The sequence below is a fragment of the Chrysemys picta genome, chromosome 16, assembly GCF_011386835.1.
Source record: "Chrysemys picta bellii isolate R12L10 chromosome 16, ASM1138683v2, whole genome shotgun sequence".
NCBI lineage: Eukaryota > Metazoa > Chordata > Testudines > Emydidae > Chrysemys > Chrysemys picta.
In genome coordinates, this window is record NC_088806.1 from 8389375 (window position 1) to 8417211 (window position 27837).

At 47.9% G+C, this 27837-nt stretch overlaps 1 protein-coding gene across 5 annotated transcripts; it reads left to right on the top strand.

The window, feature by feature from the left end:
• On the top strand, positions 1-27458 carry LOC122172789 (zinc finger protein 883-like). 5 transcript variants are annotated; one of them, XM_065569610.1, is made up of 7 exons: positions 1-214; positions 4052-4140; positions 4752-4878; positions 14273-14416; positions 14743-14934; positions 20752-21324; positions 22274-23152. In XM_065569610.1, the coding sequence occupies exons 1-7, from the start codon at positions 1-3 to the stop codon at positions 22288-22290; spliced, it is 1356 nt and encodes a 451-aa protein (XP_065425682.1). In that variant the 3' UTR covers positions 22291-23152. The 5 variants fall into 5 exon arrangements, with proteins under 5 accessions (XP_065425682.1, XP_065425685.1, XP_065425683.1 ...); XM_065569613.1 differs by lacking the exons at positions 20752-21324; positions 22274-23152 and adding an exon at positions 26657-27458; XM_065569611.1 differs by lacking the exon at positions 14743-14934.
• The last annotated feature ends 379 nt before the right edge of the window (positions 27459-27837 follow it).

The following is a 27837-nucleotide window of genomic DNA, read 5'->3' on the forward strand; positions in this document are numbered from 1 at the left end:
ATGCCCAGAGCCGAGAGACACAAAACTCTTCTCCAGCACCGGGAGAGGCTCCCAGGGCCCCGCACGAGTCGGGCAGAACCGCAGGGTCCCGTGCGTTGTTCGCAGGCCAGCTCGTCCTCCCACCCCAAGCCGAACGTCACTTCCGCTCCCTGCAGAGTCAGGAACTACATCTCTCAGCCTGCTTCGGGGCGTGCTTCCGCCCTCTCCAGCGCAGGTGAGCTGAAATTGCGCATGCTCCGTGCGAGTCCACGTGGGGGCGGGAGAACAAAGCTGCTGCCTCCGTGTAAACCGGGGCTCCGAGCTGAGCAGGTGCTGCTCCCCCGGGTGCGTGCGGGGGGAGCCCGGCATTAACTCCTCCATGCCCGGCCGCGGGGGCTTTCTCTAGCTGGGACCCGTCCCCTGGGCAGCCCCGGGCCGGAGACCCCCGGTGAGTGAGAGACCCCGGGGGGTGCTGGGGCTGGGCAGGAAAGTGACTCTCCGCCCCGGGGAACCTGGGAGAAGCCTCGGAGCTGCCTCAGCCCCAATGGAGCTGCAGCAGGATCTGTCCCCGGCCCCGCAGGGGGGCGCGCTCAGAGACTGGGTCCCGATGGGGTGGTGGGCGGGAGAGAAGGTCAGTGGGACGTGGGGGAGGAGGGGTATTGAACTGTCTCTGTACAGCCAGGAAATCCCCGGGGGGAGAAGTGGTTGGTGGGTGGGGTGGTTAATTGGATCCTGTCCCTGTTTGTGCCACTTGCCTCTCACCCCTTGATACAAATTTTCTCTAATTCTTCCACTTTTCTCTTTCATCAGCTCACACGTGGCTATAAAATCCGGGGAGATTCTCCCCTTTCCCCTCAAATGATCACCTCTCTCGTCTTTCCTGATTTCCCCCTGGTCTCTCCATAATTCTGATTTTTCACCTTCAATTGCATAGTTCGTAACACGTTTTCTCTGCAAGTCTCAAATATTGATGTAAAATACCCTAAACATTTGCCCCACTTCTCTCTAGTTGTCTATTTCTAATTGAATATGCCCTGAGATTTTCGCCTGTCTTTCTAATTATAAAATACAAAGAAAATCTCAGATTTACACCTTTTCTCAGATTCTTGAACACGGATATAAAATGGTGCCCATTTCTTCTGTATTCATTTAACAAATATTGATGGGAAACACTCAGATTTTACCTCATATCAACAACTGATATAAAATCCCTCTGATTTTCCGCTTTCCTCTCTATTATTTGCAAAATTGATCCAAAATCTCTCAGATTTCCAGCCTTTCTCTTGTTTCTACGTTATTATCAAATGTCAATTAAAAATCCTTTCATGTTTGGGGCTGTTCCCCATGTTTCTCAATCCCAGCAACTTCTCCTTTCTTGGAGGGAACCTGTTGCCCTGAGTCGTTCTCCATCCTGAAGGTTGCAGGGGATTAAATTGCCCAGTGATTATCTTTCCCCTCTCCTTTGAGAATCATTTCTTCCCCCCTTTATCTCTGTTAAAATCTTTGCTGATAAAAGAGACCAGCCACATATTTAATACACATCAAAGCCAGAGACCTCCCCCTGTTTGGGGATCAGTGGCCCCCACCTGGAAACAGGGGAGTTGGCTGGAACCTTTTCTTTTCTCCAGCTGGCACGGGATGAGGAGGTTGCTCTGAGTGCAGCGTGGGTCCAGAAGTATCCCAAACCGCATTACAAATGATCTCCATGAGGGGTTGATTCCCGCAGTGCTAAGATGTAGCCACATCTAGGGTGGATCCATGGTCATTATTTGCTAGTGCCAGGCCATGGACATTTCTTACCTTTCTTGCCCTCCAGGCCTTCCATTCTCCTGTTCAAGAGGCATCCCCCAGGGCTCCCTCTGCCTGTGTGACTGGCCAGCAGGGGGTGGTGATAACTTTCTATCCACTTCTCAGACACTGTGAGGTAACACTGTTGCTCTGGGGGCAAGGGATGTCTGTGTGGGGAGATTGCAGCTGGAGCTGAAGGGGCATTATGGTAGGGGGAAGTGTTTGGGTGACTGGGCAGGGGGTACCCTGATCAAGTTGGTGGGTTCTGGAAGTTTGGGGGGGTGGTTCTGATGTGCCCAGCCCTGAGGCTATGGGTCCTGGAGGTCGGTGTGGCTGGGGGCCTCTTGGCTGCAGAACAGCGGGGGTGGGCGTCTCTTGGGGAGGCGGAACGGGGTTAGAGGGAGCCTGGTGCTGTGCCAGGGGCTGTGTCTGGGCTTCCCCTGCTGGCTCCTGCGATCGTTGCCATGTCCAGTGCACAGAGCTGGCGGGGGGTGGGGAGGCGGAGCTCTGGCACTAGGTCATGGAATGCCAGGGAAGCAGAGTGAGGGGTCCCACTGGGCGGAGGAGGGGGTCCCAGACAAACAGCATGGCAGATCCTGCTGGAGGGCGGGGGGGGGGTCCTAGGCAGGCAGTGAGGGACTGAGTTCCCAGTGGGGGGTTCCCTTGCGGGGGTCCCTGGCTGCTAGGGGCTCTTGGTGGGGGGAACCCTTTGGGATTCCCAACCTGGCAGTCATGGTGTGGTGGGGATTCCCTGGCCGGTGGGGCTTTGAGAGATATCTGGGGTCCCTGGCCAGGGACTCTGGGGGCTGCGTCCCAGGGAATATCTGGTGGGACCCTGGCTGGGGGCTGTCTGGGGCCCCTGTCTGTGGGCTCTGGCAACTGCTACTAACCATGATTCTTCTTTCTGATCAACTTGTGCCAGAGTCCTGGCTCCAAGCACTGCCCGGCATTCCCCAGTCACATGCCCTGTCACTGTGATAACTTTCTATCCACTTATCAAACACTGTTACTGTGAAATCACAGGTTTTCCTTTTCTTCTCTTTTGAAAACGTCAGGAACTTTTGGTTCCATTTGGAAAATTTGTGCCCCCCGGTCCTTGTTCTCGATCTGGGGGGATAAGGGAGGTGGGAAGGGGGTTAGCACTGTCACACGATGGTCTCTTCCACAGCATTCTTGACTCGTTCTTTCTGAAATCTTGTTTCATTGAGACGAAGGTTAATCAAGAGTGACTGCATGGAAAGAGGAGGAGTGACTCCAGATGGACAGTGGGGCAAATGAGATCAGCAATTCTCCCTGTGAGGTGGGGCTCTCATTAGCTGCTCTCCCCAGAGAGCTAAAGGAGGGAACCTGCTCAAACGCTCTGTCCCTTTCTGCTCAGGATATTGGGGTTCAGCTTCCTGGGTCACACACTGCAGCCTTCATTGTGATCTGGGAGACCAGGCTTAGCAGCTGCTGCTCCCCCAATGGGGGTTCTGTGCTGGGAAATGACCTTAATTAAAGCTTCTTCTCTGCCCAGCCCAGGTGATAACTTTCTCCAATTGGTACTAGCCCCATAGGGCAGCCCTGAGCCCTGTTAATACTAAATTCGGAGCCAAACATTCCAAGTAACTGAAAGAAAGGAAGGGAAAATGCTGGGGGTCTGGCCTTAAAATGACTCTACACAAACAGACCCCCCTTCATTTCTCATCGCACTAGCAATTACAGAAGCAAATCCAGCCATGGGGGAGCAAACTACCTAGGAATTGGACTTTCCTACCAGACGGGCAGGGAGAGAGGACAGGGAAAAAGAGAGAGAAGGAGAAAGAGAGACTGAAAGGGGCTGTGGGAGAGAAGAGTTTTGACTGAGATTTCCAGATCTCTAATCTGCCCAGACTGATGTATTACTGCACCCTGGATAGAGTCACTTTCCTGTGGAGAAAATGAGAATCAGACAGAGGAAAATCCAGTTCCTGACTCCATATCCCTCCTGCTGGGGTGTGGCTGCCATGGGGTCAGTTTCTGAGGGAATCCCCCACAGTGAATCCTTTCGTTCTCCTCTTTTCTAGCATTGGGTTCAAAGACTTTGTTATGGGATGGGGGGAGGGAGAAGGGAGGATAAAAATGTCTCTTTTGGCTTAGCCTAGCAGGAGGGGCTAGGTCTACATTGTATAAAGAGATCAAGCCTTTTCTCAGCATGGCAGACTCTAGGGTGTCTGTCTGCAGGGGAAAAGCCTGGGGGAATCATGCTTTAATTAATTTCACAGTCTGTTTTGAAACCTCCACAACTGCCTTCTCACCCTGCCAGGCTGCAGAATGATGTCCATGTTTCACTCCAGTTCATCCCAGCCTCCCATGGGACAGGGGAGAGAAATGGCTGCAGAGGGGTCAGTCCAGGTAGGTATTATCAGGGGGTTGCTGATGGGTTCCTGCAGGAGGGAGAGGGGCAGCAAATACACCAGAGATGGGAAGGTTTTCACAGTTTGGTTTGGAAGTTGGAGTGGGGCAGGAAATGCTGTCCTCCTCCATTTCTCCACCCTGTGCATCTGGCAAACCTGCTGGGAGTTGTTTAGCTACATGGGGCTAGAAAAGCTGACCAGACTTGTAGTACTGAAGGCTGATCTGACTAACCAGTGGCTGATGTGAGATATGAAGGGGGCACCCACCAGTCTGGCTTAGGGGAGATTCCCCTCCCTTCATATCCAGCTCTTCAGAATGGGGCGGGTGTTGGGCTCCCTAACAGGGAGCTCTTCCTGGACCCTGCTAGTGGCTCCATCTCCTTTATCAGTCTGTGGCTAGTAGGTGTGTGATTGATCTGCTGGGAGAGCAGAGGGGCTCTCTCTTGGTTCCCTCACCCTGGTGTTTCCTGGATGCTCTGAGCAGGGTGGGAGTGGGACTCTGACTGCAATTCACCCAGGGCTTCCCTTTGATGGGTTCCTCTCCCTCACAAACACTCAGACTGTGAATGGGGCAGCAGGGTACTGAGTGTTGGACTCTTGGTCTTTCAGGGGCCGGTAACCTTCGAGGAGGTGGCTGTGTATTTCACCAGGGAAGAATGGGCTCTGCTGGACCCCACTCAGAGAGCCCTCTATTGGGATGTCATGCAGGAGAACTATGAGAAAGTGACCTTGCTGGGTAAGGATTCCCGTCCCCTCGGTTCTTGGAAGGGGAAAAGAAGAGATAAGGTTCAAGCCAGCCCCACAATGCCACCTCTACTCTGCCCAGTTTCAACATCACCCCAATATGCCAGTGACACACACACTACCAGAGACCCTCCCCTGCTGCAGAACACTTTGGGAACAGAGCACAGGAGCAGTATCGTGCACTGTCAAATGTCTCCTGTTTGCTCAAGTAAAACTGAGCGTTAGGTGCAGCATAATCAACAGAAGCTTCCTACCCCTGACCTCTTAAACCCTGAGCCTTCTCCACCCAAACCTGAATGTGCTTGGGGTGTAACGAGCAGGCTGCTGGAGTCAGAGCTGCTGGTCTAGGCTTGAGTATCACACAGACGCTCCGTGTGTCCTTGAATGCTGGCTTGGGGCATCCAGAGAAGGAAGCTCAGTGGCGGTTTTAGCGTTAGTGGGGCCCTGTGCTCAGCTGCATTTTTGGGGCTCCTCCTTGGGACCCAGGCAAAAAAAAGAACATTCTCTCACCCTGATTTTTCATTCTTTTTTTTCTTCCTCCTCCTCCTATAAGTAATAGGAAGTAAATGAAAATAAAGTGAGGTACCTTGATTGTTCTTGTAGTCCAACTGATTTTTCCACAGACCAGTTGAAAATCGCTGAGGGTCTCGGTGCACCACTTAAGGATCTTTCCAGATATTGTTTGTACCATTAGCTAACTATTGTAAAGCACTTTGGATAAGAGCCCTTTATAAAAAAAAATGTAAAAAACATTGGGGTGCGTGGACTGGCCAGGATTTAGGGTGTGTGAGGGGGCTGGGGGTGCAGGGTCTAGGAGCGAATTCGGGTGCAGGAGCAGACTGGAGATTGGTGTCCAGGGTCTGTCCAGGAGTTAGGATGTGGGAGGGGGCTCAGGGCTGAGGCAGGGGGTTGGGGTGTGGAGCACTTACCTGGGGCAGCTCCCGTTTCATGCGAGGAATGTAGGTGGAGTTGTGGGAGGGCAGGAGGCTGTGTGTAGGGGGGTGCAGGAGTCAGGACTGGGTGTGTGTGAGGGGGTACAGAAGTCAGAGGGGACTGGGGGTATATGAGTGGGGTGCAGGAGTCAGGGGGCTGGAGGTGTGAGGGGGTGCAGGAGTTGGGGCTGGGTCTGTGTGGGGGGGAGGGGTTATGGGTGGTTGCAGGAATCAGGGAGGGCAGGGAACTGGCGTGTGTTTCAGGGGGTGAAGGAATAAGGGCTGGGGGGCGAGGGGGTGCAGGAGTCAGAATGGGCTGGGGATGTGTGAGGGGTGCAGGAGTCAGACGTGTGGGGGCAGGAGGTATGGGGGGGTTGCGGGAATCAGGGAGGGCAGGGGACTGGGGTGTGTGTGAGAGGAGTTAAGGAGTCATGGCTGGGGGTATGTGAGGGGGTGCAGGAGGCCAGGGTGTTCAAGGTGCAGGGTCAGGGCTGGGAGTGCAGGGTCTGGGAGGGAGTTAGGGTGCAGGAGCAGGTTGGAGACTGGGGTGCAGGGTCTGGCCACGTTTTAGGATGCAGGAGGGGGCTCAGGGTTGGGGCAGGAGGTTGGGGTGTGGAGTACTTACCTGGGTCATCTCCCATTTGGTGCAAGAGGTGCAGATGGCAATGTGGGAGGAGGTGCAGTAGTTCCCATTTGGTGTTCAGGGTTGGGGTGAGGATGGGGGTGGGGTCAGGTCCAGGAATCAGGGCATGGGGTGCGAGGGCTGGGTATGTGTGGGGAGAGCAGGGGGCTGGCTGGGGGTGTGTGTGTGTGGGGTGCAGGAGTCCAGTCTGAGGACTGGGGGTGTGGGCTGGGGTCGTGGGGGTGCTCCCAGCACCCTACCCTGAGTGGATCACAACAGGGGCTGGGGGTGAGGGGGGTTATGTCATACGGGAGTCCTTAGTAAAGCAGTGAGCAAGCGACCAGGGAGCTTTGCGACCAGGGCTGCTAACAGGGAGTTTCGTGAGGGAGTTTGGAAGGGGAGTGGGAAGGGGGCAAGGTACTCTTGCCATTCTTTAAAACATTTAAGCTATAATACAAACATCTTGATTTAAACAAAACCCCTATTGTTAACCTAGGTAGCTGTAAGAGAGAATGCAGGCAGAAGCCCAGCAGTACAGTGGGGGCTATCCTGTTTATTGCACTCAATGTAGCATGTATGATTACCTGCCCTGTGGGTGGGTGGCGTATGTGTGCGTTCGGTGCAAGGAGCTCCTGGCCCTCAGAGACAGCGTGGAGCCTTTGGAGGCCAGGGTGGTGGAACTGGAGACGCTAAGGGAGGCAGAGAAATACGCTGATGAGGCTTTCCGGGACACTGTAGATTTCTCCCACCTCCGGTCAGACAGCCCTTGCGCTCTTGAGGAGGATGAAAGGCCCAGGGAAGCAGAGCAGTCAACGGGAGCAGAGGGAAACCTTCCCGTAGTTGGGACCCTCTTTCCAGATGCTGTTGGGGTAACCGCTTGCTCTGATGTTACCTCGCCGGGGGGAGGGAACTCCAGTCATTAAGAAAAGGCAGCTGTTAGTAATGGGAGATTTGATCATTAGAAACAAGGATAGCTGGGTTTGTGAAGACCGGGAGAACCGTATGGTGACTTGCCTGCCTGGTGCAAAGATTGCGGATCTCTCGAGGCATCTAGACAGACTTATGTATAGTGCTGGGGAGGAGCCGGTGGTCGTGGTACATATAGGTACCAATGACATAAGGAAGGGTAGGCAAGATGTCCTGGAGGCCAAATTTAGGCTGCTAGGAAAGAGACTGAAATCCAGGACCTCTATGGTGGCATTCTCAGAAATGCTTCCAGTTCCATGTGCAGGGCCAGGTATGCAGGCAGAGCTTCAGAGTCTCAATGAGTGGATGAGATGATGGTGTAGAGAGGAGGGGTTTAGATTTATTAGGAACTGGGGAAACTTTGGGGATGGGGGGGAGCCTATACGGGAGTGATGGGCTCCACCTAAACCAAAGTGGAACCAGACTGCTGGCACTTAACATTAAAAAGGTTGCAGAGCAGTTTTTAAACTAAGAGATGGGAGAAAGCCGATGGCTGTAGAGGAGCAGGTGGATTGGACAGAGACTTCTCTTAGAGGAGAGTCTAGTGATAGAGATTTTATACTTTTAGTCAGGAAGAGAGGCTGGAAGAGGATAAAGTAGGGGCCAGATCAGAGGAGAAGCATTCACACACAAAAGAATCTGACACATCAGAAAAAGGCAGACAAATAAACAGTGATAAGTTTTTAAAGTGCTTGTACACAAATGCTAGAAGTCTAAATAATAAGATGTGTGAATTAAAGTGCCTCGTGTTAAAAGAGGATATTGATATAATAGGCATCACAGAAACCTGGTGGAGTGAGGATAGTCAATAGGACACAATCATTCCAGGGTACAAAATATATTGGAAGGACAGAGCAGGTCGTACTTTTTGGGGGGGCGGAGGGGGAATGGCACTGTATATTAAAGAAAATGTAGACTCAAATGATGTAAAAATCTTAAATGAAACTGCATGTTCCATAGAGACTCTATGGATAGTAATTCCATTCTCTAATGAGAATAGAATAATAGGGATTGATTATCGACCACCTGTCAAAGACAGTGATCGTGACGATGAAATGCTAAGGGAGATTAGAGAGGCTATCAAAATAAAGAACTCCATAATAGTGGGGGATTTCAATTATCCCCATATTGACATGTCACCTCAGGACAAAATGCAGAGACAAAATTTGTTGATACCTTAAATGACTGCTTCTTGGAGCAGCTGGTACAAGAACCCGCAAGGGGAGAAGCAACTCTCGATTTAGTCCTAAGTGGAGCGCAGGAGCTGGTCCAAGAGGTAACTATAACAGGACGGCTTGGAATTAGTGACCATAATATAACAACATTTAAAATCCCTGTGGTGGGAAGAACACCTCAACAGCTCAACACTGTGACATTTAATTTCAGAAAGGGGAACTATGCAAAAATGAGGGGGTTAGTTAAACAGAAATTCAAAGGTACAATGACTAGAGTGAAATCCCTGCAAGCTGCATGGACACTTTTCAAAAACACAATATTAGAGGCCCAACTTCAATGTATACCCCAAATTAAAAAAACACAGCAGAAGAACTAAAAAAGAGCCACTCTGGCTTGGCTTAACCATGTAAAAGAAGCAGTGAGAGATTAAAAGGCATCTTTTAAAAAGTGGAAGTCAAATCCTAGTGAGGTATATAGAAGGGAGCATAAGCACTGCCAAATTAAGTGTAAAAATGTAATAAGAAAAGCCAAAAAGGAGTTTGAGGAACAGCTAGCCAAAAATTCAGAAGGTAACCACAAAATGTTTAAGTACATCAGAAGCAGGAAGCCTGCTAAACAACCAGTGGGGCCCCTGAACGATCGAGATACAAAAGGAATGCTTAAAGACGATGAAGTCATTGCAGAGAAACTAAATGCATTCTTTGCTTCAGTCTTCATGGCTGAGGATATTAGGGAGATTCCCAAACCTTTTGTGGGTGACAAGTCTGAGGAACTGGCACAAATTGAAGTGTCACTAGAGGAAGATCTTGGAGTCATTGTGGATAGTTCTCTGAAGACATCCACGCAATGTGCAGCAGAGGTCAAAAAAGCAAGCAGGATGTTAGGAATTATTTAAAAAGGGATAGACAATAATACAGAGAATATCTTATTGCCCTTATATAAATCAATGCAAACAACTAATTTAGACCCCTTCATTTTATATGTATATTTGGGATTATGTTTTCCAATGGGCTGCAGTATGTGCTATCCTGACATTTAGTACTGCTGAGATCCTGCATTCAGTAATATCCCTGCCCTTCCTGTTCCCTTTCTCCACTGAACCCCACCAGCCCATGCTTACTGTTTCCAGCTTCCCCAGGACTCACTCTCTGTCACTGGACCTGTCTGTCAGCAAGAAGCAATGCCAGGGAGACTTGCCCTCTCTCTGGAGACTTCGATTTCTGGAAAAACAACAAGGAGTCTGGTGGCACCTGTCAAAGTTAGAATCAGGACTCACAATTTTGTCAAGACCACTCTGTTTATTAGCACAGCGCTCTGCTAATTCAATCAGATAATGTGAGCCTCCATGCAAGATTCAAACAGTCTTATTTATACAGATAAAAGGATGCAAACTAAACAAAAGGACAGAGAGCAAAATTGTAAAATATGCATGGAGCACAATATGCATATCCTGCTTCCTTGTTAACTCTTATCGATCTAAGACTAATGCTTCACCAATTGCCCTTAAGTGGCAAGTTAAGCAGTTAATGTCTGCTTTCCTGCACACCTGGCTTACAGCATTTCTCATTTCTACTTAAAGTTACATACAGCATTCTTTAATTCATTCTATTTCTTTAGTATAATTCATTTCACTTTCACACACCTTAAAGACTAACAGATTTATTTGGGCATAAGCTTTCGTGGGTAAAAACCTCACTTCTTCAGATGCAGAGAGTGAAAGTTACAGATGCAGGCATTATATACTGACATATGGAGTGCAGGGAGTTTCTTCGCAAGTGGAGAACCAGTGTTGACAGGGCCAATTCAATCAGGGTGGATGTAGTCCACTCCCAATAATAGATGAGGAGGTGTCAATTCCAGGAGTGGAAAAGCTGCTTCTGTAATGAGCCAGCCAGTCCCTATTCAAGCCCAGATTAATGGTGTTAAATTCGATTTCTGGGACGTGGATTTTGTTTCTTGGTGTTTTAGAGCCTCTTTGAAATTTAATGTCACAGACACTCACCACAGTGCAATCTGGACTGTTGAACAGCTGTGTCCCCTCAGTTCCCCAGGCTGGGGTGCCTTTTACACTGCTTTACTGCGAGAGCAGCCACTCCTGGGCAGGTAACACACAGTCTGCAGCATGTAACTCACTCTCAGCTACACAGTTTTGAGTGCTGCTAGTCAGCGACTCATGAATTGCAGTACACCACAGGAGAACTGCAGAAAATTCTCTGGTCCCAGACTTTCCGCCAGAAATGTGCATCTTGCCCTGTCCAGAACACTACTGAACAATGCAAGCTCATATGAAGTCTGTTATTTCATCAGTGGAAAATGATATGCTCCAGCCTTGTTATCCCAAATGGAGTTTCCAATACACTTTAATCCAAACATACTGAAGGGGAGGGGAGAGATCTCCCTTTTGTAACACCTAGCCAGCCAGTTTGCTGTAAAATCCCTGTTGGTGTGAGTTCTCTGCTTGCTTTACCTGTAAAGGATTAACAAGCCACAGGTAAAAGAAAAGGAGTGGGCACCTGACCAAAAGAGCCAATGGAAAGGCTAAACTTTTTTAAATGGGAAAGTAACTTTCCCTTTGTCTGTCCTTCTCCTTAGAAGGAGACATGGAGTAGCAATGCTGTGCATGGCTTGAACCAGATATGAAAATTCATCTTCCCTACCTGGAATAAATTATTTGAATAGGGAATGTTTAGACAGACACAATCAGGTTTATTTTTTATTTTGGCTTTTGGATCTCCTCTGTGCTATCCTAGATGCTTTTGTTTGCTTGTAAGCTTTAAGCTGAACCCCCAAGAAAGCTATTTGGGGTGCTTACAAAAATTAATTTTCTTTTAAGAGCTAGCAAAAGCCTAAGTTCCAGATGTATTCCTTTCCTTTTTAATTTTAATAAAATTTATCTCTTTTAAGAATGGGATTGGATTTTTGGTGTCCTAAGAGGTTTTTTCATGTTGTTTGATTATCTGGTAGCCACAGCTAATTTCCTTTGTTTTCTTTCTCCCCTCTTTTCTGGAGGGGAGATGAAAGGGGTTGAGGGTGCCCCAGAGGGGGTTTTTTGCATTTGGGTCGTGGCAACATTTACCAAGCCAAGGTCAGAGAAAAGCTGAAACCTTGGAGGTTTACTACAAGCCTAGAGTGGCACAAATTAATTTTAGAATCCTTGCGGGCCCCCACTTTCTGCACTTAGAGTGATAGAGTGGGGATTCAGCCCTGACACATACTATGTACAAAATTGATCATTATTTTGTAGAAGAGTGAACATAGGGGTACAGACTTGCACAGTGTCTGTGTTTTCCCAACATATATGTGGGTATTTCAATCCCTCACAAGCAAGGTGTTTGGCATCTTCAAAGACCAGGGGAGCCTGTCCTGGGAATTCACTGGTTTATTAAGTGACTCTGTATGGAATTGAGAGACACTTTATATTATTATTATTTTATTATGAATACCAATATGATAAAATTGCAATGAATTCTGCTAGTGTGACAATGAGGTTCTGGCGGAACCCAACTGAGAATGCCAACTCAGGACAAATTGCTCAAACAGGGCAGTTACAGCCCAAGGCTGGGTTTTTTCCACCTCTAAGGCAAACCAAACCAGCCAGACTAAGAGGACTTCGGTCTCACCCCACTGGCTAACCGCAAGTCTCACAAGCAATCTCTTTAGACACTCCAGTTTCTCAGTATTACCACCAGTGCCACTTGTTATGGGGACAGATGGTTATGAAAACCAATACCCCAGTAAAAGAAAAAGGTTCTCCTGATCCCAAAGGACCGAGCCCCAGACCCAGGTCAATATACAAATCAGATCTTACCCACAAATCACGCTGTTGCCAATCCTTTAGAATCTAAAATCTAAAGGTTTATTCATAAAAGGAAAAAGATAGAGATGAGAGTTAGAATCGGTTAAATGGAATCAATTACATACAGTAATGGCAAAGTTCTTGGTTCAGGCTTGCAGCAGCGATAGAATAAACTGCAGATTCAAATCAAGTCTCTAGAATACATCCCCCCGCTGGGATGGATCCTCAGTCCTTTCTTCAAAGCTTCAGCTTGTAGCAAAGTTCCTCCAGAGGTATGAAGCAGGATTGAAGACCAGATGGAGATGAGGCATCAGCCTTATATAGTCTTTTCCAGGTGTAAGAACACCTCTTTGTTCTTACTGTGGAAAATTACAGCAAAATGGAGTCTGGAGTCACATGGGCAAGTTCCTGCATACTTTGCTGAGTCTCAAGGCATATTTGTCTTCTCTCAATGGGTCCATTGTATAGCTGATGGTCCTTAATGGGCCATCAAGCAGGCTAGGCAGAGCTAACACCAGTTTGTCTGGGATGTCACCCAGCAGCATAGCATAAGTTTCAAATACAGACAGTATAGAGCCAATATTCATAACTTCAACTACAAAATTGATACATATAGACAGCATAATCATAACCAGTAAACCATAACCTTGTCTTAGACACCCCATTTGACCCCCTTTATGCAAGATTTGCGTGCTACTACAGGACCTTGGTTGCAACAATGATCTATATGGTCCCAGATTATATCAATAACGTCAGAGCTAGATGTGCCATGTAAGGTGTCAATGAAAATATTATGATTTTCCAAGTATGATAATTTTGTTTCTATCTTTGTATCACCTTTGTACTGTGAGTTATAGATATGTAGGGTATATCTGTATTTCCAGACTTGTGCAGTGTTTCTGGGTGACATCCCCAGACATATTGGCATCAGCGCTGCCTAGCCTGTTCGATGGCCCATCCAGGGTCATCAGCTGTACAATGAGCCCCTGGAAAGAACTAAGAGGATACACCTATTGAGTCAGCAAGACATGCAGGGGTATGCCTGTGTAATGAGAACTCCAAGGATTTTCCATGCCATGTGCTGTGAAGCTTGTGTTTGGGACAAAGGAAGTAGAAGCCAAACGGCAAAAGGAATATAAAGGGCAGTTGCATCATCTCCATTTTGTCTTCAATCCCTCTTCCTACCTCTGGATCAACTTCTCTACAAACTGAAGCCTTGAACAAAGAACTGAATAATGTGGATGTGTTCCAAACAGGCTTTCAAGCCAGGAACTTATCAATACTGCTAAGAACCAGATATGTAGATTTCTGAATGTATCTGACTGCTTTCCCATTGAACAACTCCCTTTTTCTTTCTTTCTTTCTTTCTTTCTTTTATAATAAACCTTTAGTTTGGATGCTTTCTTGCTTTCTGTCTTATAAACCTTTAGTTTAGATTCTAAATGATTGGCTGGCATCATAGTATTTTGGGTAAGATCCAAACCTATAGTGACCTGGTAATGTGGCTGACTCTGAGGTCAGAAGAACACTGTGTTTATATGAGCAGAGTTTTTAAATAACCTCTCACTGTACTGGACCTAGGTGCTGATTGGGAGTCAGAGAAGTGCAATGCAATAAAGGGGGCTGTGATTTCTTTTTTCAGTTTCTCGATAACCAGCGTGGGGGATCAGAAGCACAGTTTGTGAGTGGTCGGTGAATTTAACTTCAGTGTTAACCACCAGTTTGGGGAGCATCTGCTCTGCCTTTTTCAGCCGACCCTGATCTTGGCATTTTCAGTGAGGACTGCCCCTGGCACACCAGGTCACACTAAGTACTAGAGTTAAATTAATAGTGTTTTTTATGACACAGTCGTATGAAATCAACTGAACTCCTTTGTTTTCTTTCATCTGAGCAGGGTTTCTAGTTTCCAAATCTGATGTGATCTCCCAGCTGGAACAAGGGGAAGAGCCCTGGGTCCCAGACCTCCAGGGTTCAGAGGAAAGAGAGATCCTGAGAGCTCCCTGCACAGATGAGGAAACATTAAACCAACTCAGAATCTGTAAGTGCCTGAAAGAAACATCTGGGATGTCCTACAAAGCCTTTGGGACTTCTCTCAGTTCATTATTGTCCCTAGCGGGATTGTATCCTCAGGGTAAATATAGCTCATGGCTTCCTGTAGATCCTAGCAGACACCAGGAAACTTCCTCCCTTCCCCCTGTGAAGTTGAATGGGATGCGAAAGCCAAAATGATCCCCTCCTCTCTCCTATTTAGGGGAAGAATTTGGAAGAGTTCATTTCCTGTTTTTATTTAACCTCTCTCCAGCACTTGTTTTGGTTTGGCCTTCCCCTTTCCATCCCTGTTTGAGGTTTCTGTCTCTATCACAGCAGGTGATGCAATGGTATATGAGAAAGAGGAGCAGAATTCTCAGCAGGAAAATGTTGAGCAAGTGGATAAACACAGAGCATTGTCGCAAAGATCAAAAAGGAATGTGTCCAGGAGTTATGAGAAGGAAAAATCCTGTGAGATACAGCACAGACCAGAAAGAGAGCAAGGACACCAGCCAGGAGAGAAAATGGGTAAATTTATTTCCTGTTGGGGAACTCAGAAGAGTGTCAAGGAAACCACAACACAGCAGGAAATCCTCATGGGAAAGAGCAAAAATACATGCAGCGAGTGTGGAAAATGCTTCACTCAAAGATCAGCCCTTTCTGTACATCAGAGAATCCACACAGGGGAGAGGCCCTATGAATGCAGTGAGTGTGGGAAAAACTTCACTTACAGATCAGTCCTTTTTAACCATCAGAGAATCCACACAGGGGAGAGGCCCTATGAATGCTGTGGGTGTGGGAAAAGCTTCACTCACAGCTCAGCCCTTTCCAGCCATCAGAGAATCCACACAGGGGAAAGGCCCTATGAATGCAGTGAGTGTGGGAAAAGCTTCACTCACAGCTCAGCCCTTTCTAAACATCAGAGAATCCACACAGGGGAGAGGCCCTATGAATGCCGTGAGTGTGGGAAAAGCTTCACTCGCAGCTCTCACCTTACTGGGCATCAGAGAATCCACACAGGAGAGAGGCCCTATGTATGCAGTGAATGTGGGAAAACCTTCAGTCACAGCTCAGCCCTTTCTAAACATCAGAGAATCCACACAGGGGAGAGGCCCTATGAATGCCGTGAGTGTGGGAAAAGCTTCACTCACAGCTCAGCCCTTTCTAAACATCAGAGAATCCACACAGGGGAGAGGCCCTATGAATGCCATGAGTGTGGGAAAACCTTCACTCAAAGATCAGGCCTTTCTGCACATCAGAGAATCCACACAGGGGAGAGGCCCTATGAATGCTGTGAGTGTGGGAAAAGCTTCACTCATAGCTCAGCCCTTTCTAAACATCAGAGAATCCACACAGGGGAGAGGCCCTATGAATGCTGTGTGTGTGGGAAAAGCTTCACTCACAGCTCTCATCTTACTGGGCATCAGAGAATGCACACAGGGGAGAAGCCCTATGAATGCCGTGAGTGTGGGAAAACCTTCACTCAAAGATCAGGCCTTTCTAAACATCAGAGAATCCACACAGGGGAGAGGCCCTACGAATGCCATGAGTGTGGGAAAAACTTTATTACCAGCTCAGCCCTTTCCAGCCATCAGAGAATCCACACAGGGGAGAGGCCCTATGAATGCTGTGAGTGTGGGAAAAGCTTCACTCACAGCTCAGCCCTTTCTTACCATCAGAGAATTCACACAGGGGAGAAGCCCTATGAATGCAGTGAGTGTGGGAAAACCTTCATTAGCAGCTCAGGCCTTTCTAAACATCAGAGAATCCACACAGGGGAGAGGCCTGAGGAACCACCTGATCAGCATCTTGTACAGCAGACAGGAGAAGATCAAGAATGAGCTCTCAAAACTGGAGACTCTCACACAAATCCAACCTTCCACACAAACTTCCACGTGGCTGGACTTGACAAAAATGAGACAAGCCATTTACAATGCACACTTCATTTCTCTACAGAGGAAAAAGTAAGACAGTGAACTATCTGAACTCCTACCTGCTACAGGGGGCTAGAACAATGGCACCCTCAACTCACCTAACAATATTGTTAGTCCATCCAACCACACACTTAGGACAGAGTCTTCTACCGGGCTATCTCAGGGACTCTTTTTGTCCCACCATCCCCACAAACATGATACAGTTTTGCAGTGAACTGGAAGCCTACTTTCATCGTCTCTTGACTCCAATATTTTCAATGCACCACTGAACAGAGCACTAGCCCACAGGAACCCTCCTACCAACACTACAAGAACAAGAACTCTGTGTAGACTCCTCCTGACGGTCGAAATGACAGACTGGACCTCTACATAGAGTGCTTCCGCAGATGTACACAGGCTGAAATTGTGAACAAACAACATCGCTTGCCCCAGAACCTCAGCCATACAGAACGCAATGCCATCCACAGCCTCAGAAACAACTCTGACATTATAATCAAGGGGGCTGACAAAGGAGGTGCTGTAGTCATAATGAACAGGTCAGATTATGAGCAGGAGGCTGCGAGGCAACTCTCCAAGACCACATTCGACAGGCCACTATCCTCTGATCCCACTGAGGAATACTAAAAGAAACTACACCATCTGCTCAAAAAACTCCCGGCTATGGTATGGGAACAAATCTACACGGGGACATCCCCAGAGCCCCAACCAGGGCTATTCTATCTGCTACCCAAGATCCATAAATCTGGAAACCTTGGACGTTCCATCATCCCAGGCATTGGCACTCTTACAGCAGCATTATCTGGCTATTTGGACTCTCTCCTCAGACCCTACGCCACCAGGACTCCCAGCTATCTTCGAGACACCACCGACTTCCGAGGAAACTACAATGCATTACTGTTCTTCCTGAAAACACCATCGGGGCCACCATGGATGTAGAAGCGCTTTACACCAATATTCCACATGAGGATGGACTACAAGCTGTCAGGAACAGTATCCCTGATGAGGCCAAAGCATGCCTGGTGGCTGAGCTTTGTGACTTTGTCCTCACCCACAACCATTTCAGATTTGGGGACAACTTATACCTTCAAGTCAGTGGCATTGCTATGGGTACCCGCATGGCCCCACAGTCTGCCAACATTTTTATGGCTGACTTAGAACAACGCTTCCTCAGCTCTTATCCCCTAGTGCCCCTCCTCTACTTGCGCTACATTGATGACATCATCATATGGACCCACAGAAAGGAAGCCCTTGAAGAATTCCACCTGGATTTCAACAATTTCCACCCCACCATCAACCTTCAGCTTCGACCAGTCCACACAAGAGAGACACTTCCTGGACACTACAGTACAAATAAGTGATGGTCACATAAACACCACCCTATACCAGAAACCTATTGACCGCTATACTTACCTACATGCCTCCAGCTTCCATCCAGGACACAATATACTATCCATTGTCTACAGCCAAGCCCTAAGATACAACCGAATTTGCTCCAACCCCTCAGAAAGAGACAAACACCTACAAGATCTTTATCAAGCATTCGTAAAAGTACAATACCCACCTGGGGAAGTGAGGAAACAGATTGACAGAGCAAGACGGGTACCCAGAAATCACCTACTACAGGACAGGCCCAACAAGGACAATAACAGAACACCACTGGCCATCACATACAGCCCTCAAGTAAAACCTCTTCCGCGCATTATCAACGATCTACAACCTATCCTGGAAAATGATCCCTCACTCTGGCCTTGGCTACACTGGTGCTGTACAGTGCTGCAACTTTCTGCGCTCAGGGGTGTGAAAAAACACCCCCCTGAGCACAGCGAGTGCAGCGCTGTAAAGCGCCAGCGTAATCAGCGCCTGCAGTGCTGCAAGCTACTCCCCTCGGAGCTGTGAATCCTCAAGTGTAGCCAAGGCCTCTCACCAATCTTGGGAAGCAGGCCAGTCTTTGCTTACAGACAGGTTTTTTGCGGGGGAGGGATAGCTCAGTGGTTTGAGCATTGGCCTGCTAAACCCAGGGTTGTGAGTTCAATCCTTGAGGGGGCCACTTAGGGATCTGGGGCAAAAATCAGTACTTGGTCCTGCTAGTGAAGGCAGGGGGCTGGACTCGAGGACCTTTCAGGGTCCCTTCCAGTTCTAGGAGATCGGATATCTCCATATATTATTATTATTTATTATATACCTATCACTACTGATATGTTGTGTAGTTGGTGAAGTATTCTACACCAGAGAAGTGTAAAATTACTCCAAGGAAGGTCAAAGATTTGACAAGAACTCAGGTAGAAATTGCAGGTACTGGTGGTTGATTTTCATCCCAGAGATGGAAGCTATGGTGACCTGTGGCCCAGGTAAAGTATTTTTAGAACACTGCTCCCTAGTTAAGTGGCATTGATCACACTCCTAAAGGATGCCATGATTAAATTGGGAACAACTGTCTTTACCAAAATTTCATGAAGCACAGAGAGAATCAGAAGATTAGGGTTGGAAGAGACCTCAGGAGGTCATCTAGTCCAACCCCCTGCTCAAAGCAGGACCAACACCAACTAAATCATCCCAACCAGGGCTTTGTCAAGCTGGGCCTTAAAAACCTCTGAAGATGGAGATTCCACCACCTTCCTAGGGAACCCATTCCAGTGCGTCACCGCCCTCCTAATGAAAAAGTTTTTCCTAATATCCAACCTAGACCTCCCACCCTGCAACTTGAGACTATTATCCGTTGTTCTGTCATCTGCCACCACTGAGAACAGCTGAGCTCCAACCTCTCTGGAATCCCCCCCCCCTTCAGGCAGTTGAGGGCTGCTATCAAATCCCCCCACACTCTGCTCTTCTGCAGACTAAACAAGCCCTGTTCCTTCAGCCTCTCCTCCTCAGTCATGTGCCAGCCCCCTAATCATTTTTGTGGCCCTCCTTTCTCTAATGGGGGGCCTAAAACTGGATGCAATACTCCAGATGTGGCTTCACTAGTGCCGAATAAAGGGGAATAATAATTTCCGTCGATCTCCTAGCAATGCTCCTACTAATGCAGCCCAATATGCTCTTAGCCTTCTTGGGAACAAGGGCACGCTGCTGACTCATATCCAGCTTCTCATCCACTATAATCCCCAGGTCCTTTTCTGAAGAACTGCTGCTTAGCCAGTCGGTCCCCATCCTGTAGCAGTGCATGGGATTCTTCCGTCCTAAGTGCAGGACTCTGCACTTGTCCTTGCTGAACCTCATCAGATTTCTTTTGGCCCAATCCACTAATTTGTCTAGCTCACTCTGGACCCTATGCCTACCCTTCTGCGTATCTGCCTCTCACCCGAGCTTAGTGTCATCTGCGAACTTGCTGAGGGTGCAATCTATCCCATCATCCAATTCATTAATAAATATGTTGAACAAAACTGGCCCCAGGACTGACTCCTGGGGCACTCCGCTTAATACTGGCTGCCAACTAGACATTGAGCTGTTAATTGCTACGTGTTAAGCCTGACAATCTAGCCAGCTTTCTATCCACCTTATAGTCCATTCATCCAATCTGTACTTTAACCTGCTGACAAAAATGCTGTGGGAGACCATATCAGAAGCTTTGCTAAACTCAAGATATATCACATCCACTGCTTTCCCTATATCCCCAGAGCCAGTTATCTCATCATAGTAGGCAATGAGGTTGGTCAGGCATGACTTGCTCTTGGTGAATCCATGTTGACTGTTCCTGATCACCTTCCTCTACTTCAAGGGCTTCAAAATGGTTTCCTTGAGGACCTGCTCCGTGATTTTTCCAGGGACTGAGGTGAGGCTGACCGGTCTGTAGTTCCCTGGGTTCTCCTTCCCTTTTTTAAAGATGGGCATTATATTTGCCTTTTTCCAGTCATCCTGCACCTCCTCCGATCGCCATGAGTTTTCAAAGATAATGCCCAATGGCTCTGCAATCACATCAGCCAATTCCCTCAGCATCCTCAGATGCATTAGATATGGACCCATGGACTTATGCATGTCCAGTTTTTCTAAATAGTCCTTAACCTGTTCTTTCACTGCTGAGGGTTGCTCACCTCCTCCCCATACTTTGTTGCCCAGGACAGCAGTCTGGGAGCTGACTTTGGCCTGGTCTACACTATGAGTTTAATTCGAATTTAGAAGCGTTAAATTGAATTCACCCTGCACCCATCCACACAACGAAGCCATTTTTTCCGAAATAAAGGGCTCTTAAAATCGATTTCTGTACTCCTTCCCGACGAGCAGAGTAGCTCCGAAATCGATATTGCCATTTTGAATTAGGGTTAGTGTGGCCGCAATACGATGGTATTCACCTCCGGGAGCTATCCCACAGTGCACCATTGTGACCGCTCTGCACAGCAATCTGAATTCGGATGCACTAGCCAGGTAGACAGGAAAAGCCCCGCGAACATTTGAATTTTATTTCCTGTTTGCCCAGCGTGGAGAGCACAGGTGACCACAGAGAGCTCATCAGCACAGATAACCATGGAGCCTGATAATCGAAAAAGAGCACCAGCATGGACCGTATGGGAGGTACTGGATCTGATGGCTATATGCGGAGAGGATTCAGTGCTAGCAGAACTTCGTTCAAAAAGACGAAATGCCAAAACTTTTGAAAAAATCTCCAAGGGCATGATGGAGAGAGGCCACAATAGGGACTCGGATGGGTGCTGCATGAAAGTAAAGGAGCTCAGAGAAGCCTATCAAAAGACAAAGGAGACAAACGGTCACTCCGGGTCAGAGCCGCGGAAATGCCGCTTCTACACCGAGCTGCATGCAATTCCTGGGGGGGGGGTTGCCACCACTACCCCACCTCTGACTGTGGATTCCGAGGTGGGGGTAATCTCATCAGCCTCACCTGAGGATTCTGCGGACGGGGAAGAGGAAGACGAGCTTGTGGAGCGGACACAGCACTCCATTCTCCCCAACAGCCAGGATCTTTTTCTCAGCCTGACTGAAGTACCCTCCCAACCCAGTATCCAAGACCATGACCCCATGGAAGAGACCTCAGGTGAGTTTACCTTTTAAAATATAAAACATGGTTTAAAAGCAAGCGTTTTTTAATGATTACTTTTCCCTGAGTTCTTGGAATGCATTTGCGGCCAGTAGAGGTACTGGAAAAGTCTGTTAACGTGTCTGGGGATGGAGCAGAAATCCCCCAGGGACATCTCCATGAATCTCTCCTGGAGGTACTCCAAAAGCCTTTCCACAAGGTTTCTGGGCAGTGCAGCCTTATTCTGTCCTCCATGGTAGGACACTTGACCACGCCATGCTAGTAGCAAGTAATCTGGTGTCATTGCATGACAAAGCCTGGCAGCGTATGGTCCAGGTGTTTGCTGGCATTCAAGCAACATCTGTTCTTTATCTCACTGTGTAATCCTCAGGAGAGTGATATCGCTCATGGTAACCTGGTTGAAATACGGGAACTTAATTAAGGGGACAGAGGTGGCCGTTCCTACTGGGCTGTTTGCCTGTGGCTGAAAAGAAATCCTTCCCTACAGTTAGCCAAGCATGGGCGGGGGGGAATTGGCCCTGAGCTTTTCACTTTTGGCTAGCAGGGATCTTCCCTGATACTAGCGACTCGGTGGGGGGAGGGGTAAAGCTGTCATCCAGAGAATTGGACGGGGGGGGTTAGTTTTTTTTGCTGCTGCTGAAGGTTAACAGGAAAACCACAGCAGTCAACTGGCTTTGCTTGGTATGTGGGAAAGGAGGGCGCAGAAGCCGAAGACAATGGCTTACCATGGCCGCATGCAAGCTGAATTCTGTTGCCCAGACCTGCGTCTGTGATCTCTAGCAGCAAAGCCACAGGCACTCAATATTAAGAGGCAAAATGCGACTTTGCACAGAAATCACATGTGCTATGTAATGTGAATAGGGTTGTACACCATGAAAGAGTATAAGCATTGTTTTGTAAAATGTATCTTTTTAAAAAATTCTCTCCTTTTTTCCCCTCCCTCCAGAAGCTGCAAATTTTTAATGCCTCCCTCCTCCGTCCCAAAGGCTATCTCAGATAAGGTGTTGGAAAAAGAGGACGCGAGACAAGATGTTCGCGGAAATCATATAGGAAAGATGCCAGTGAACGTGAGGACATGAGGGACCAACGTGAGGAGAGGAGAGACGCTCGAGATGAGAGGTGGCGGCAGGAAGATCAGAGGAGGCAGGTTTTCATCAAGGATAAACAAACACAAATTTCACACTGTAGCCTGGCCAGTCATGAAACTGGTTTTCAAAGTTTCTCTGATGTGCAGCGCTTCCTGGTGTGCTCTTTTAATCGCCCTGGTGTCTGGCTGCGCGTAATCAGCAGCCAGGCAATTTGCCTCAGCCTCCCACCCCGCCATAAAGGTCTCCCTCTTACTTTCACAGAGATTGTGGAGCACACAGCAAGCAGCAACAACAATGGAGATATTGGTTTGGCTGAGATCTGACCAAGTCAGTAGCGATCGCCAGCGACCTTTTAAAGGTCCAAATGCATATTCTACCACCATTCTGCACTTGCTCAGCCTGTAGTTGAACAGCTCCTGACTCCTGTCCATGCTGCCTGTGTATGGCTTCATGAGCCATGGCAATAAGGGGTAGGCTGCGTCCCCAAGGATAACTATTGGCATTTCAACATCGCCAATGGTTATTTTCTGGTCCGGGAAGAAAGTCCCTTCCTCCAGTAGCTTTGAAAACCAGTTTTGTGACTGGCCAGGCTACGGTGTGAAACTTCTGTTTGTTTCTCCTTGATGAACCCTCCACGCGGCCCCCCCCCAGTTTACTCTACTTCCCTGTAAACTAACCACCCTCCCCTTTACCCTTCGAACACCGCTTGCAGAGGCAATAAAGTCATTGTTACTTCACATTCATGCATTCTTTATTAATTCGTCACACTCCTAGGGGGAAAACTGCCAAGGTAGCCCGGAAGGGGTGGGGGAGGAGGGAAGGAAAAGGACACACTGCACTTTAAAACTTTAACACTTATTGAAGGCAATCATCTGGGGTGGAGTGACTGGGTGGCTGGAGGCCCCCCCACCGTGTTCTTGGGCGTCTGGGGGAGGAGGCTATGGAACTTGGGGAGGAGGGCTGTTGGTTATACATGGGCTGTAGCGGCGGTCTCTGCTCCTGCTGCCTTTCCTGCAGCTCAGCCATATGCTGGAGCATATCAGTTTGATGCTCCAGCATCCGGAGCATCGACTCTTGCCTTCTGTCAGCATTCTGACGCCACCTATCCTCTTCAGCCCGTCACTTGCTCTCTTTAGCCCGCGATTCAGTCCGCCACTTCTCCTCCCGTTCATATTGTGCTTTTTTGCATTCTGACATTGACTGCCTCCATGCATTCTGCTGTGCTCTGTCAGCATGGGAGGACACCTGGAGCTCTGGGAACATATCATCCCGAGTCCGCCGTTTTCTCCTTCTAATCTTCACTAGCCTCTGTGAAGGAGAAACATTTGCAGCTGGTGGAGGAGAAGGGAGAGGTGGTTAAAAAAGACACATTTTAGAGAGCACTGGGTACACTCTTCCATGTTAAATTTTGTTCTTCACATTACACAGCACATGTGCTTTGGTTACAAGGTCGCATTTTTCCTCTTATATGAGGGCCTGCCGGTTTGGTGTGAGAGATCACTCAAGCAGTGCCAGGCAACAGATTTCGGCTTGCAGGCAGCCAGGGTAGGCCACAGTCTTTTGGCTTTTTTAACCTTCTTAACATGTGGGAATGGTTTCAAACAGTAGCGCCCTCATTTCTCATACCGAACACCCATTGGGTTAGCCATTTAAAATGGGTTTGCAATGTAAAAGGAGGGGCTGCGGTTTCCACGTTAACATGCAGCCAAACCCAACTACCTCCCCCCCCCCACACACACACACACACGTACCCAATTCTCTGGGATGATCACTTCATCCCTCCTCCCTACTGCGTGGCTAACAGCGGGGAACATTTCTGTTCAGCCGAGCAGGTACGGGCACCTCTAAATGTCCCCTTAATAAAATCACCCCATTTCAACCAGGTGACCGTGAATGATATCACTCTCCTGAGGATAACAAAGAGAGATAAGGAATGGATGTTGTCTGTATGCCAGCAAACACTGGGATCATACGCTGCCATGTTTTCTTATGCAATGATTCCAGACTATGTGCTACTGGCCTGGTGTGGTAAAGTGTCCTACCATGGCGGATGGGATAAGGCAGCCTCCCCCACCCCAGAAACATTTTGCAAAGGCTTTGGGAGTACACGAAGGAGAGCTTTCTGGAGATGTCCCTGGAGGATTTCTGCTCCATCCCCCATACACGTTAACAGACTTTTCCAGTAGCTGTACTGACCGCGATTGCCAGGGTAAATTAATCATTAAACACACTTGCTTTTAAATCATGTGTAATCTTTACTAAGGTACACTCACCAGAGTTCCCTTGTGTGCCCTCAGGGTCTGGGAGCACACCTTAGGTGAGTTCGGGGGTTACTCGTTCCAGGGCCAGAGTGATAAACAGATCCTGGCTGTTGGGGAAAACGGTTTCTCCGCTTCCTTGCTGTGAGTTATCTTCATTGTCTTCATCATTATCATCTTCCTCATACCCCGAACCCTCTTCCCTGTTGTGTGTTTCTCCATTGATGGAGTCAAAGCACATGGTTGGGGTAGTGGTGGCTGCACCCCCTAGCATGGCATGCAGCTCCGCGTAGAAGCAGCATGTTTGCGGCTCTGCCCCGGACCTTCCGTTTGCCTCTCTGGCTTTGTGGTAGGCTTGCCTTAGCTCCTTAATTTTCACGCGGCACTGCTGTGCGTCCCTGTTATGGCCTCTGTCCTTCATGGCCTTTGAGACTTTTTCTAATATTTTGCCATTTCGTTTACTGCTACGGAGTTCAGCTAGCATTGTTTTGTCTCCCCATATGGCGAGGAGATCCCATACCTCCTGTTCTGTCCATGCTGGAGCTCTTTTGCGATCCTGGGACTCCATCATGGTTATCTGTGCTGATGAGCTCTGCATGGTCACCTGTGCTCTCCACGCTGGGCAAACAGGAAATGAAATTCAAAACTTCACGGGGATTTTCCTGTCTACCTGGTCAGTGCATCTGAGTTTAGAGTGCTGTCCAGAGCGGTCACAATGAAGCACTGTGGGACGGCTACCGGAGGCCAATACCATCGAATTCCGTCCACACTACCCCAAATTCCGTCCACACTACCCCAAATCCGACCCACAAAGGCTGATTTTAGCACTAATCCCCTATTTGGAGGTGTAGTAAAGAAACTGGTTTAAAGGGCCCTTTAAGTCGAAAAAAAGGGCTTCGTCGTGTGAACATGTCCAGGCTTAATTCGATTTAACGCTGCTAAATTGAACCTAAACTCGTAGTGTAGACCAGGCCTAAAAGTGTCTTCAGATATTGTATTTACTTCTCACAGAAGCCTGAAAGGCAAAAACACTCTGTGGGAACTCCCCACAGGCAAACTCCCAGGCAACAATTGATTCCTTCAGAGCCATCCCATGCCTATGGGTCCCAGTCTGGCTTTCTTGTTGGACAAGAAGCACTTCCATGCTGGGCAAATGGTGGTAGCCAGTGAGGGACTGTATCAGATTCCAAGTTCAGATTGCAGGAAATGTGAGTGCTGAGTCCAGAGTCTGTGGTTTTCTCTCTTAATAGCAAAACTATGTCTAATGCATTTGTATCACTTCTCCACCTCCTGCTACTCTGAAAAATTAGAAAATGTGAAAATAGAGCACAGGTGGTTTTTCTCATAATGCAGCTTTCCCACGTAGTGTGAGACCCCTTCCACCCACACTTATGGGAGAAGACCCAGGAAGAAATTAGACAGTCTAGACAGTATTTGGTCCTGCCATGTGGACAGGGGACTGGACTCGATGACCTCTCGAGGTCCCTTCCAGTCCTATAATCTATGAATCTATTAAATGAACTCACAGAAATGGAAGGCTTCTAGGTTATTGTAGAATGTGACTTCACACAAAGCTGACTGGGTGGAAATGGGAATTAAGAGAAAACTGCCCTATGAATTTATATTTTCTAACCTTTGAATAAGTTGGTACCAGTGACAATGAAATTAAACATGAAGTTAATTAGTGTAACGTAAGAGGCTGATCTGTGATAACTTTCAGTGTTACAATATAATTCAGGTTTTCTTCTAGTTCTCTCCCTGCTCCTCCTACTATATAGGAAATAGTGGCTAATCCTGAAATTAAAACCTCACTCCAAAAGGAATTAGAGTGGGGGAATATGTGAGAGAAATACCATGCATGGGAATAGAGACCTAGTATAGATTGTAATTATTTCTATTTCAAATGGAATTTATTTTGATAAATTTTAAATCTTCTGTTAAGAGGAAAATTATTTGAGACAAGATTTGGAACCTTTTACCCAGTTAGATGTTGCTGCTGCTGCTGTTGCTGCTGATTGTGTCTGGCCAGCGGATCTGGAGAATCCTTCTAAGGCAACTCTTTATGAACGTCTGGATCTTCCTGGCGACGTGACCTTCAGGCTAATAACATAAAAATGGGCTATACCTGGAACCAGCTAGAGCAAATGGCCCAGGATAGAGGACTCTGGAGATCTGTGGTTGGCGGCCCATACCCCGATTGGGGTGATGGGCGTGAGTGAGTGAGTGACCCAGTTAGAGGGTAACAGCCACAGAGTTCTCTGTATCTCTTGTTTGCAAAGCAAAGATGTCACAGCAGGTAGGAGATGTCAAAATCTGCAATGGTGATGGATGTGTGATGGTAGCTTTTCTGAGTTTTTTGTTTGTTTGTTTTTTTAATGTAATTTTTGTTTTGTTTTTGCAACCAGTTATTTTTATAGGTGCTGAGGCCCCTTTTCCTTTTGAGCACAGCTGTTTAACCCACAGGCCTGGCTCTGGAAATCTCCTCAGAACTGGCCTTGTGTTTCTTTCATGTTTGATATCTTTGGGGTTCACACATCCACACTACATGCGGTTCACAGCAACAGCTACTTTGAGAAACCTGCTGGGTTAAGCGGGCCTTTTCCAAACTGCCATTGGCCCAAAGTCTGCCTCTATTCAGCTGGACTGGGATACATCTGTATCAAAGGAGTGGTTCACACCTGATTTGCCCAGAGATCTCGGGGGAGGTGTGGTAAGATAGGATAAGTAGGAATTGACAACAATAAAGTTAAAGGTAAGGGTGAAAGACTCTCACCTTGCAGGTCAACAAGCCTGTTCTGTTCATTCCCTCTGACGCATCTGGCACTGGTCACTCTCAGGCAGCTCACTGGGCTAGATGGATGACTGTGGCTTTCCTCATCTGAAAGCTCTGCAGTCACTGCTCATCATCCCAGATGTGCATGACAATGTGATCCCACAACTCAGTGCTTGTTTCCCGAGCTCAAAAGCGGTGTTCCCTTGTGGTCAGCACCTCCGTGAATGCCACAAGCAATCTCATGTCATAGCTACTATATGTGGTGAGATCAATGTTGAACTCCTCCGCTTTTGTACTTTAAGGAACAACTCCAGTGCCACTCGTGACACGTAGTATATTGGTCACCTGTGTTAGATCCATTCCTGCAGCACAAAGAGGTAGAATGCGCAGT